The sequence below is a fragment of the Zalophus californianus genome, chromosome 9, assembly GCF_009762305.2.
Source record: "Zalophus californianus isolate mZalCal1 chromosome 9, mZalCal1.pri.v2, whole genome shotgun sequence".
NCBI lineage: Eukaryota > Metazoa > Chordata > Mammalia > Carnivora > Otariidae > Zalophus > Zalophus californianus.
Window position 1 is genome coordinate 137,909,603 of NC_045603.1, and position 14,091 is coordinate 137,923,693.

General features: G+C 41.3%; 1 protein-coding gene across 1 annotated transcript; it reads right to left on the reverse strand.

Moving 5' to 3' along the window:
- Nucleotides 1-4,742: 4,742 nt before the first annotated feature.
- On the reverse strand, nucleotides 4,743-5,129 carry LOC113922930 (40S ribosomal protein S15a-like). Its single transcript, XM_035721876.1, has one exon. The coding sequence runs from the start codon at nucleotides 5,124-5,126 to the stop codon at nucleotides 4,743-4,745; it is 384 nt and encodes a 127-aa protein (XP_035577769.1). The 5' UTR covers nucleotides 5,127-5,129.
- Between the last annotated feature and the right edge of the window lie 8,962 nt (nucleotides 5,130-14,091).

The following is a 14,091-nucleotide window of genomic DNA, read 5'->3' on the forward strand; positions in this document are numbered from 1 at the left end:
CGCTTCAGAATACTCTTACTCAAAATAGGCTTCCTTTTCGATTGTATTGATGTTTCATTGAGCCATTGGGCCGTGGTGTTTAGTACCGCAATCAGTAGAGGTGAGATCAATCGAAAGGTCATCTCTCTTCTTTTCTGTAGCTGGTCGAAACCCAGGGGAAGGATGTGCCCACCAAGCAGGAAACAAAGACAGAACCGCCATAATTCCTGAATTCGGCACGTACTGCCATCAACGGTGCAAGATGCTCCACACCAGCACACGAGGGGGCCGACGGCACTTCCAGAAGAGCTAGTTGTCGGCGCAAAACATCCTTTGCCACAGGCAGTCTCCAAAAGTTAACTTATTCCCACTGTCCCGGATGCTGGGTAGTCCTGCGTATAACTTCCTCCCTTTATGCTTGCCAGAAAGAATGGATAGAGTTTTGTATGGGGTGATGATTAAAACTTGGTATTAGAAGTATCAAAATCAGTTAGGTGTGCATTCAAGCCCCAAGAAATAATTTACATTACACTGGTAGTAGCAGCTGAGGGAAGAGTCTATCTTGCAGATGTGTATTTGTAAACAGGAAGCTGGAATGCTTATGGTCAGCTCACAAAACAAACTTGATGGACAGTTGCTAATTTAGAAAACCAGATCATATTCTGCAAGGCAGTGAAACCATAGCCTTCAGGAGTATATTCTCTACTGGAAGGAAATTATTTGCTTATTACCAAAAAAATCAATTTAGTTTTCTGAATATCAATTAAAAAAAAACTTTAGTCAGGACTTGAACCAACAGTAAATAGTAAATAAAGAAAAGTTTTGTGCTCAAGAAAGCCAGATGGCTTTTGGACACGGTGTCCCAGCCTTAGGTGACATGGAGAAGCCACATGGCCTTTTTCTTCCTCCTTATTTCCAAATTCAGCACACTTTTTTCTCGACATTTTCAACTATGTAAGTGATATGTTTGCCTTGAGTGTTTTTCTAAATTTAAAATTCACATGGTCCCCATGGTCTGATTAGCACAAACGTGCTAAGGAGGACAGTGGCCAAGGCCGTCCCTGGGAGCTGGCAGGGAATAGGCAGACCAGGGCACAGACAGGGTCATGCTTTTGATCACACAATTGACTTTTGGGAGCTGCTCCTGGGATGTGGTGATAGAGTTGTTTCTTCCACAAGAAGATACAATCAAACGAAACATGTGGTTTACCCTATTTTTTCCCAAAGGGAATCAAGATCTGTTTTGCAGAAATGCTATATATCAAAATACACACCACACAGGGAAATTGGAAAGCATCACACGTAGGAAACGGCAGACATCTTCCTAACCTTCGTCCTCTCCTGTGTTCTCGACCAGCCATGTCTATGGGCTGCTGCCTGTGGAGGACACTACAGCTTCTGTTCTACGGATGTGTGATGGCGTCGACTGGGCTCACAGGACATTTTCGTCCCCACTTCTGGGATGGCTGAGGGAGTGGGTCGACAGCGTTCTGTGGGCCTGGTGGTGTTCAGTCTCGTATCTCCTGCATCCCCTTGAAGACTTACTGTCCTGTACAGAGGCAGCCGCAAGGTGGGTCAACCTCCACAAGGTGCTGTACCTTTAGTGAATGTAATAAGGTCTCTTCTAAACCCAAAATATTGCTCCCATATCTTCCCAGGTAACTAAACTTCTATGAGGGAAAACAAGTCTCTTGATGCAAATGCGTCCGAGAGAAATGACCTTCGAATTTAAACCCACAGTACAGGATCAATGATCCACCTATAATCCTCTGCAAACATGTGGCTTAGGAAGAAAACCAACATGGTGACCGTGGCAGCTGGAAGGGCGGGGAGGAAAGAGCCAGACCACCGAGGGGAGGGAAATCCTGCTTCTAGCGACAGCTTTCCAGGCGACCTCAAGCTGGGGCTTGTCTCTACTTTCTTTAGCTGAAATGCAGTAGAGGCAGGGATGCACTCAGGAAATCTTACTGAGGCAAAAGTAACAAGATTTGGTAAATAAATAGGTGTGAAGAAAGGAGGTGACAAGTGAAAGACCCTGAGTTAGAAAAACGTTTTCATTTAAGAAAGATAAAGCTCTAAAATAGATTTATTTATTTTTTATTTTTTTTTAAAGATTTATTTATTTATTTGAGAGAGAGAGAATGAGAGAGAGAGAGTACATGAGAGGGGGGAGGGTCAGAGGGAGAAGCAGACTCCCTTACTGAGCCCGGAGCCCGATGTGGGATTCGATCCCGGGACTCCAGGATCATGACCTGAGCCGAAGGCAGTCGCTTCACCAACTGAGCCACCCAGGCGCCCTAAAATAGATTTATTTTTGACACTTGCCCCAGTAACCTATGCATTATCTGCTTCGGAAAACAGTTGTGTTAGCTCTTTGATGCTTTTGGTGGTGTTTTTATGATACTGCTTCTTTCTCTCAACCCTATATTGAAAATACAAAATCAATCTGTCCCCTTTCTGTCGCTGTCCCTGTCTCTCTGTCTCTCTCTATCTGTCTCTGTCTTTCTCTCTCTTCCTCCCCCAACCCCCCCCCACCAGGATTCTCTGGTTTTCTAGTTTGCTATGCATCAAACATACTCATTTTTCTCAACAAGTTATTTAATGAAAAATCTTTAAGAGATCAGAAATACGAAAGATTCAGATTCTATTTTGATTTATTTATTGTGTTTTGAGTATATCACTTTGAATAATTTTCTTAGTGTGTTTGGTGTTTCAAGACCTCATTAAACTAACAGAGGCTACTGGTATCAGCATTTTGCCACTTGGAGAGACATAGAGAAACCTGGCTCCCTTTATCCCTCCATGGTTTAAATATGCATTTGAGTATCTCCTCTACATCCATAAATATTGAGTACCTCATCTGAGAGTGTGATAATCTGTGCTTCAGCCTATCAAAAATGATTTGGAAAACTCATGAAAAAGATAGATCATTGTATTTACTTATATTACTCTGTTACTTATATTTCTGTTATATTTCTATGCGTGTTTTTACCCCTTCTAATGTTCTTTTTTTCCTTTCTGAAGTTCCACGTTTTCTTCTCTCATTTCCTTTCCCCATGAAGAAATTCCTCTATCATTCCCTTTAGGTAGGTTTCTTAGCAGCAATTTCTGATAATTTTCCTTGTTTGAAATGTCTGCACCCACCCCCCTTCTGTATTCATACAGTGTCTTTCACTGGATAGAGAATTCACATTTCCCAGTCACATCTTGGGAACCAAAGGATGTGGTGGCCCTTCCTTGTGGCCTCTGGAAATCTGGAGAGTCTACCAGGAACTCACCGCCATGTCATGTCTCACATCCTGAGGTCCCTTTGTGGAGTGTGTTCCTGTGCTTCTGTGTTGTATGCAGTTATGGGTTGGGTGGGAGCTGCGGCTGTGACAAGGAGGACCCGGAAGGGAAAAGACGACCACATGTCGGCTGGAACAGTGATTTTGTTGTATGTCAGTTTGACGGATCTAGAGGTTGAGGTTTGCACTTCTCCACAGGATATGAGTGATTCAAATGAGTTCTTGAACACATCAGAAGAGAACATCCATTTCATCTCTTAATGACATCTTGAAAATTTGAAATCGTTGCATTCATGTTAGAATGTAATTTCCTCAAGATGCAATGTAGTCATCAGCGTTTCCTTTTCCCTGTATGATATTAGTCTGTTCTGTAAAAATCTGTTCGCTTTACCTCGACAACAATCCGGTTCTCAGAAATTCAGTTTTAATATTGGCTTACTGAGGAACAGCAACCCTTTTACAGATATGAATCGACACTGAACATAATGTGATGACAACTCATAAGGAGGTCTAAGGGACAAAACTGATTCTTATTTAATGGCTTTATTTTTTCACTTGCTTCTGGTTGCTTTACTTTCTCTTTCCTGAGTATGCCTCATAAAAAAGCATATGACTCTGGATCAGTGGAAACTGGTTAGGTCAGTCTAGAATTTCACCTGACTTGCCATTCCATTTTAAAGAAATTAATTTTATTCTCCATGCCCACATTTTCTCTTAAAACAAATTTTAGCTTACAGATAAATTTAAAATTAGTACCAAGGACTTCCACATCCCTGTGATTTATGTTCCCTAATTCCTCAGCTGTTAGCATTTTACCACATTTGTTCTAAGAGCTCCCCATCCCCATAGCCTATCTTCATCTGTATCTACATATACACACCACTCGCCATTATCAGCTCTCTTCCAGAATCATCTGTGAGCAAGCTGCAGAGATGAAGATAAAGAAAGTGTACTATAGATTTACCTTTTAAGACTCATTCTAGCAGACTTTGCAAAATTCTACTTTGTATCTCACAAACTAACAGGGAAACAATCACATATTATCAACAGATAAGCCTCTATATCAGGAAATCAACACTGATGCAATGCTTCACACCCATGCACACTTCTACCAAATTCCCAGCAATATCCCTTTGCCTTTCCCAGGCTCAGGATCCAGAATCCTGCCCTGCATTCCGTGGTCCTGTGGTTCAACCTCCTTCAACCTCAAAGAACTTTTGATAGTTTCCCTGTTTTGACCTTGATAAATTTAAGGGGACCGTGGTCAGGGTCCATTTGGGGTTTTCCTGTGTCCCCTCAGGGCACATGGTAACTGGAGGGTCTGAATGCCCTTCTCGGTTGCCCCATGAAGAGGCACATTATGTCACCTCCTCCCACCACTGGGCATATTAGCCTGGGTCACCTGCTCTACTGTGCTTTTTTTTTTCTTTTTTTTTGTCCATTGAGGCATTTTACTTGCACATACATATTACATCCCTAGAAAAAGAATCCCAGGATTTTCCCTCCTGTGTGTTTTTGTCTTGCTTCTTCACGGTCCATGATGCCAGCTGACGCTGTCAGTACAGTGAAACCAAACTGGCGGGACGGGAGCAGGTTATTCTGCCATTCTTCTAGATCTTTCAGTTGTATATCAAATCTGGGACTGATCACTCCACACTTGTTTAACCTGCCCATGAGGTTCACAACAATTTTCTCTGCTCTGTGATCATCAGTGATTTCAAATTCGCCAATGTAACCATGCTTCCTCCTCACAGTGAGAAAGCGGATGATGGCTTTGGAGCATGGCCTAATAAGAACCTGGCATTTGCCTCTCTTCTCAGCATTGTTAATGCTCTTGAGAGCATCTGCCTGGACACTCATGCGCACCACTCTGGCGGCACGGAAAGATGGCGGAAAGAGGGCCTCTACCATGCTTCTTAAGCATAAAGTCACCCCTTTCCCCTTTGAAATTAATATATATTCTCTGAGGAGACTTTTGAGGTAATATCCTGTTTCTTGTAGAAATCCCACTCCACGGCATTAGCGCCCGTTGAGGTCTCCTGCTTGTATCAACAACCACTGTGCTGGTTGATAAATGGTCATTTCCTATTTCCATCCTTCCTTCTGCATTTATTAGTTGGCATTTTATCATAAGGAAAAGCTTTCCTTCCTCATGTATTATTTATTTACTTCATGTATTCATTTGTTTGTTTACCCATGTATTTCTGTTTTATTCAACAAATCGTAATGCATTATCATAGACTTTCTCATGCCTACATTGTCCTGAATTTAACCATGCTAAGCCCCTTCCAGTTGGCTCCTGTGTCCTTCCCATCCTTTGAAGCCGTTCTTCCTGGCATAAGTTATCCTAAGTCCATCTTGCACTTTCCCTCCGTCAGCCCTGGAATCTGCCTCTTATCCAAGGATTCCTGGTCCCCCTCACTGGAAAATGGCCAGGAGAAGCCAACATCAGGATTTCAGGTGTGCCTACAGCTTATGTCAGTGGAGCCAGGGAATATGTACGTGTACCTGCACACACATATGTCCACACCAGTACATCTGTAGCTAGGCTTTTTCTACTTGTGTTATGCAATTTTAAAAAATGAATGCAGGGGAGCCTGGGTGGCTCAGTGGGTTGAGCATCTGACTCTTGGTTTCAGCTCAGGTCTTGATCTCAGGGTCATAATATCAAGCCCCACGTTGGGCTGCACACTCAGCAGGGGGTCTGCTTCACACTATCTCTCCCTCTCCTTCTGCCCCTATCTTCCATACTCTCTCTCTCTCAAATAAATAAATAAATTAAAAAAAAAATTCATACCTGTATCTGCAATTCTAGCCCAACACTTCAAAACTTTTTTTAGCCTTTCCTCTTTTCTTCATTGTAATTTCCTCCTCTGACCTGAATAAAAATGGTAGCAATTATCCTTAGTACATTTCCTCATTAGTTCAATCACTTCATTATTTTCTCAATGTCCAATGTCCCACTTGCATGAGTGACGTCTTTTTCCTTCAGTCTCCATGACCCCCATTCCCTCAGCCTCCATACACCCCATTTCCTCACTCCTGGGCATGCAAGCAACACACAGGTACCTCTTTCCCCAACACTTTGGTGTTGGGATGGTCAAGGAAGGGGTGGAAAAAAGGGATGAAGATAGTGGGAGAGAAACTTATTTTTTGTTAATATTCAGAAAAATGAGGACCCCGCCTCTCAAATTAGTTCCAGTATAGTGAATGACTTTGTTTCACCTTACCAACAAGAATAGTACTAGGAATATGGGAAGTAATGTACTGAAGTAGGACCAACAGATATACAATAGTCAGTGATATTTAGATTCCCCATGGTGTACTGCGGAGGCACAGTATGTAACTTATAGTAGGAGTCTGGAGCTGGCAGCTGAATTTGATTTATAAAATGGCTTTAATTTTAGATGATTAAATTTAATACATAGTGTAAGATACTTGCATATTTCTGTTTCCAATCTGTGTGGAGAGATGTCTGGCCTTGCACAGAATTCTGACTTGGGTGTGGTGTGATTGTAACCAAAGAACATCTGCGCCCTGAGTCCTGATAGGAAGACCCAGGTCTTCATTCCAGTAGCTCAAAGTCTACCATGAGATTAGTCTCCCTCCATAACGAAGTACCACAGACAGGGTGGCCTAAGACAACAGAAAATTGTTCTCAGTTCTGGAGGCTAGCAATCTGAGATCAAGGTTTTGGCAGTGTCGGTTCCTTCTGGAGCCTCTGAGAAGGCCCCTCTCCTGTTGCTGGTGGCGTCGGCAATGCTTGGCGTTCCTCTGCTTGAAGCCACATTACTATAGTCTCTGTCTCTCTGCTTCCACGTGTGCCTGTGTCCAAAGCTCACCTTTATTTACCAGTTATATTGGATTAGGGCCCACCCTATACCAGTATGACCTTGTGTTCACTTGGTTACATCTGCAAAGATCCCATTTCCTAATAAGGCCACATTCCCAGCTGCTGTGGGTCAGGACTTGAACACATCTTTTGGGGGAACTCATTTCAACACACTGCACTTTAATGGTGAGGTAATGGGACAATTATCATGGGTCTATTTGGAGCTACATGTTTATTTTAATATCATGTATTATGGGTATGAGTTATTCAATATTGCTTACGCTACAGTTTCCTTAAATCAGTGTTTGTTTCCTCAAGTATAAGTAAAGTATTGATGGCAAAACCAGTGTGTCCCAAGGATCTATTTGTTTTCTGCTGGGGCACAACACTTGAAGCTAAATATGCAAGCCATATGGCCTGACGTCTTTCTCCCCTGAGTCTTCTCAATCCAGAGGTGCTAAGACTGGTAATAGGCTCCACTTAAGGTGTGTACGGTGGGTCTCATCAAATTTAATGTTTTCGTTTTCCATATTCCTCTACCTTACTCAAATTACCTGTTACATGGAAGACAATAACACACAAAAAAGTTAACAACTGTCAAAATAATTTTAAAACATGCTACTTTCAAAGCTTTGCTGTCTAAAATACTTTCCTCCTTACTCAGCTTCAATGACTGAGATTCATCAAAGTGTGGAATGCAATTACTAAACTGAATGTGATGCTCGCCAGGTTTTACCATCCTTTCTTCAGAGAGCAGGCCACGATGTGGTCAGTCACTGGGCGAGGGCAAGGGCCCACGGAGGGGCCCCACAGTGTGGACACTTTGTTCTCTGAAACACTAACATCATCTTTGAGCATGAAGGAAATGTCTTGAGTGGAGAAACGGGGCAGCAGAAAAGAACTCCATTCACATCACATTCTGGCTACAACCCTTCCCTACAACCCTTCTCTGGTCTTTTGGGCACTACACCACAGCCCACTGAGGCCCAGCTTTCCCAGTGGTCCCGTCCATCACCATCCCTCCCTAACAGACAAATCAGTTAAAACCCCAAAGAAAAGCTCTTAATTGATTTCATCACCATTGACAGACTCCAGGGCAGAAATGAGACTTGTGCTAGTCTAGAGACATGACTATTAAGGGTGAGCAGATGCCTCTGTTATCAAGAATTAATGAGTGGTTTTCTTTCTCTGTTTATTTACTTATTTTTAAGAATTAATGAGTGACTTTGAAACATAATACAGCCATTCCCCTCATCCGCAAGGAATATATCTCAAGACCACCAGTAGATGCCTAAAATCATGGATAGTACCGAACCTTTTAAATACTATGCTTTTTCCTATACACACATGCCTACAATAAAGTTTAATTTATACACTATGAGAGTAACAATAACTAGTCATAAAATAGAGCAAAGATAACAATAAACTGTAATAACAGTGATGTGAATGTGGTCTCTGTCTCTCTCTCAAAATATCTTCTTCTCCTGTACTCCTCCTCCTTCCTCTTGTGACGATGTGAGCTGACACAAGGCCTGAGTGACCGGGTGAAGTGAGGAGAGCCACACAGTCCCTGCAAGCTGGGGTTAGGCTACTCCTGGCCTTCTGACGATAGGTCAGAAGGAGGGCCCCTGCTTCCAGAGCCAGCTGACCGCCTGTAAGTGAAACCACAGCTAAGGAGGCATATCTGTAGTAAGAGACGAGCTGTATGCCTGCCCATAGGAAACCCCGCACACAGAGCCTGGGGGATGCATGGGAGCCAGGTTAATAGGGACAAAGAGAGAGATGTATGTGATACAAAAAACTGCACAGGGCCTAAATCAGGAAATTGCTATGCCTACCTATATCTTAATTCTTTCAGTTAGAGGTCCTAATATCACAGCAATGCAGATTTACAGGATGTAAAGTTGGCTGAGCACTCAAGAAAAACAGAATTTTTTTAAGGGGTAAAATAACCAAAACATTCAAAAAAGATGTTTGGTTGCCTGCTGTCAGAGTCCATCATCATTCTTTATCAGCTAAATAGGAGAAGGTACATACGGGGGAGGGAAGTGCATTTTTTAAGTTGGTTTTATTCGTTGAGGCAATGATTCCTTTTTTTTTTTTTGAGGGTGAAATTCAATATAGAGCATTTAAAATTGCTACAGTTAATTTCAAAACTAAATTTTTTTAAAAAATTGTTTTTGACATAAGAGTTTGTTTGAGAAATACCAAGAAGTGTGTAAATGAACACAATCCATGGCGAAGCAGACAAAAATAGTGACAGGTAAAGAGGTTTTCCTTTTAATTTGCTACACTCACTGTTTTATGCTCACATTAAGGTTATTTCTAGGTCGTGGTTGGCGACGTCTTGGTGCCCTTTGGCCCAAGTTTTTGGACTTCTGTTTTAATGTGGATGCGATGGAATAAGAAATGTACTATCACATGGATCCAGAAATGGTGCAAAGGCCAGAGACCAGAATTGTCAGAGTCTGGGACAAAATTCCATGTGGGAAAATTGAAAAATCTCAGACCATTTCATCTGAAGGACAGTAAAGTAGGGAAGAGGAGTAAGACTGGTTTTCAAAAGGCATTTGCTAACGGATGTGGTGCACACGGAAGAAAAGGACAAGGTGGGTATCTTCAGGAAAACGATGTGGATAAGAGCTCCGGGAAAGGAAAACGTTCACAATGAAAAGCCTTCAGGAAATGACCAGCCGTCTGGAGGAGGGTGTCATCCTGAGCACTTCTGTCCTGGGAACCCGGGTGCACTCAATGACCTCTAACTCTTCCACCAAGGTTAGGATCCTAAGAAATGACTCTTCTAAACACTGGGTACTGGCTGTATTCTGTGCCACATTTTCCACGACAAAAGAGAGTGGTTTATATTTTAGTGGTTTATATATTTAGTCAAGAGTTATATTCACGATTTGCAAAAATGCCTTCTCATTCAGAGGTTCGAAGTCAGAAAACTTGGGACGCTTCTGCACATAGATGGGAACTTTTGCTATCCCATAGAGCTGGTCAACGGTGCATGCCTGAAAGCTGTCCCCTGCTCAACAGACCACATGGGGACATTCAAATCTGTCAGATAGCAACGGAAGGCGCAGTGCTTAGAGCTCCATTTCCTCATTGATGACAAGGCAAATGACTCAGCTTTCAGCCTAATTGTGCTTTGAATATGCTTCCTGACCAATCATCATAGTTCCTGATGCGAGTCCTACCCACAGGGGAAATATCCCAAGTGTTGTTTATTTCTGTGAACTGGAAAATTATGTTTGTTGCAAAACAACTAAAAAGGTTTCTTAAAATATTCAAGTGCTATTCACTTCTAATACTCAGAGAAAACTGGAAAATTTACATTCATTAGACAGTACACAACCAAAGTACTGTGGTATAGAAACATATTCTTTGGGCTTAGACAGTTCTGGATTCAAATGACGGACTTGCTGTGTGACCCTGGCAAATTAAACTCTCTCTACCTGCTTCCTTCTCGGTAAAATGGGAGTAACTCATCGGTACACTACAGGAACTAAGGGACACGGCGTGAATAAAGTGAGCATGGAATCAAAGGGTCTCACTTGCCACCTGCTCAAGTGACCCTTTCACCACTGACCTCCTTGGTTTGTGACAGTGCTGAACTCCCCTTATACTCGGGAGTAAGACTTGCCACACGGGAACCTGGGCAGCAGGGAGTTCCTGGGGCAGTGAATGCAACAGGATAAGGGGTGTACCCTTAGCCATTCTCAAAGAAATCAACCATTTCCAGATCCACCATTGTTGATAAGAGCCCCTAGCGTCCTTGGTCTGCTACTTTGGCTTTGGGTATCAGACTCTTCCTGAAAACATTATACTCCCTCCTGAAGAGAAGTAGATCAAAAGTAGATTTCAAAGGCATTGTGTTAGGTCCTAGATTAGATTTGGTCCAGACTGATGAAGTCTGAACAAATTGGTGAGATTTCTATCCTTATTTTCACACATCGAGGAAGATGTATGAGTGCACACAGGTGCGCTCACACTGCACACACACACACACACACACACAACCAGGGAATCTCTTGAAGCTAAATGTGCTATTTTAGCTCCTGGTGTCCTTAATCCATAAATATCCATGCTAATAATATATAATCAACTCTCTGGAAAGGTTTAAAAGCAAAAGAAATATAAACAAAGCTTTTACTTACCCCTAATTTGGTTCCTGGCTAGCCAGCACTGCTCTAGAGTCTATGGTTATTATCCACATGTATTTCCATTTAAAATGTGCCAGTTGGGGCCAGCTCTCATGGGAGAATTGTAAAAGCTGTCCCAGTGGAAAATAAAGGCATGTCACTTTAAATTTTATACCAGGGCCAAAGAAATGTCAGATTCCTGCCTCAGCTATATAATGACACACATTATCTTTGACCTGAGCACATCCTATCAATTCATGTTCATAAGAAAATTACACTTTGAATTTACTTGATTCCTGTTCTTTATCCAATTTCTTACATAAAAAGGCAATTTAATCTTCTCTTCAATGCCTGCTGTATAAATATCATATTCAACACCGGCATGCTAATTTGGAAAGCTTGATGATATTTTTTGAAATGCTGGTCACAATATCCCCCTCTTTCTTCTGATACAACTGAATAGTTGCGATCGAATCCATTTTAATTAGTTATTATGGGTTTCTGATAAAATGCATTTAATTTCTGTGTTGGTAAATCTTAGATTAAACAGTCTTGTTTCCTTTATGATCTTGTCAAACCTAAGCACATATCTGCTTTTGCATGGACCGTGTTTTCCAACCCAGTGACTTTCCAAGTATGTTAACTATGTTGTTTACCAGATGTTTTTGTAAGTAAGGGGGATGGTTTTACTTCTAACAATCTCCACAGGATGAGTTACAAGCTTCCAAATTCTCAGTCGATCAGACTTTAAGGAGCTGGTTATTTTTGGTTTGATTTTCATGCATTGCCTCTGGAAGATGCAGCTTTGGCCCCACAGACTCGCGAGAGAAGAAGAAGATGCATTTGTTGGGGATCTCCTGTTGCATGCGGTTGGTTATACAGAGACATGATTGATGACAGATATACATATACATGTACATACCTCTGTTTCTCTGGAGAGCTCTAATATACCATGTAGCAGAGTGTGTAATATCAACATGAATTACTACCAGTGGTTTTTAACATTAATCGCTTGGTTAGAGTAGAGTCTGCTGGATTTCTCCACTGTAAAGTTAGGATTTTTCTCTTTCCATACTCTCTTTCTTGGAAGGAGAGGAAATTAAGCTGCCTGATGGAGGAGACAGAATCTACGTAGACTATTTTATCTGTCACTCTTCTGAAAAGAGGATTTCTCCCTCCCTCTTATTTGCCTATAATTTATACACCCAATAATTTATTTATATCAGTATACACGGAAGGATATTTAGTCTGTACGTGTTAGGATTTGCTTGCAGCGGCTCCGGCCGTGGGAACGCTTTGAGGTTGGCCGCAGGTGCCCCCGTGGGGCTCCCCACGCCTCCCTGCCGTCTGAGCACATCTTCGCTTTCCGCCCCTACAGGGGTCTCCGGGCTCAGCATGCTTTTTCTGGGCCCCGGCCGTAGAACCAGTGATTTCTCCAAGTGGTGCTGACTCGTTTAATGAAAAGTAGGATCTAAGGAAAAAGACGTGGGTCCTGGGTGTGCTCATTCTCCCGTGGTGTCCTGGCTGCTGGCCTTCTCCTCAGTGGCGTTCGCATGCTAACCCATATATACGCCTGTATCCATATTTATGTTTGAATTTTTCTGTTGTAAGAACTAAAATGAGCATGTATCTGTGCTCCCGTCTCTCAGGATAATATAGCACACCGGCATCTTTAAGGTGCTGAAAGGAAAAATTGGAAAACATTGAATTTTTAATGGTTTTTAAATATAAAAGTGAAAAGAGGAATTTTAACATAGGCACACTACACAGAAATCACCTCCATCAGCGACACATTGCTCACACAAGTCCTCCAGGCTGGAAGGAAAGTCACCTAATGAGAGGCTGGATCTGAAATTCAGTAGGTGAGTAAATCAGAGACCAGCCAATTGAAATTATCCAAATCATATATATACAATGCATGGGGTCAAAAAAGAAAGAAAGAAGGAAAACAAGCAAGTATCTGAGACTTCAGGACAGTATCAAACAGTCTAACTGTAACTAGATGTGTTACCTTAATTTCAAACAAAGTAGGTAGCAAAACAAGAAAATTAGCATGGATGACCTAGAGTATTTCTTAATCATGGAACTGTCAGTTCATTGAGTAGACATAACTTCTTAATTGTGTATGCATGCAAAAACACAGCTTCCAAAGCATGATGCAAGATTAGGCAGAGCTGGAGATTTTGACAATTCTCCCTTGGACAACATTCAGTAGGCATTAGCCGGTAAAGTTAAATGTTTGTTTTTCATGTATATAAACAGTCATTTAAAAAATCATTTGCACACCATTTTTCAATGTTTTCTTGTTGTGGTGGTATAGTTGTTGCCAATTTGCATTTTTGTAAGTCCTTGTATACAGGGACACAACATAGTTTCTATTAGAATTTTAAACCTTTTTTCTATTTAAAAAAGTGTCTTCATTTTAATGTGATTTTCATATGCAGAAATGAGTTTTTACTGTATCAATATTGTCTTTTTTCTTAAGGATTTTGATATGTGAAAATTTTTCGCCTTCATTCAAAAATATTACTATTTATATAATTATTTTCATGGTTTCTTTTTATATTTAAATATTTACTCCATCTATAGTTCATGCTCATGTATTGTATGAAAAAGTCATAGTGTTGAGTTTCTTCCATGTATGAACCAATTATCATGATGCTATTCATTAACTAGGCATACTGCTAAATTATTGGAAATTTCACTCATTATATGTCAAATATCCTTTTAAATGGGCCTATTTTTAGGACTTCTGTTCTCCATTGATATGTCTGTTCTTGAATTAATACTTCTTTGAAACTTATTATAGCTTACAAAATATCTAGCTGTGAAATTCCTTTCTCATTAT

What these genes read in the sequence shown, in the direction of transcription:
- LOC113922930 (XM_035721876.1), bottom strand. Translation starts at nt 5,126, where the DNA reads ATGAGTGTCCAGGCAGATGCTCTCAAGAGCATTAACAATGCTGAGAAG.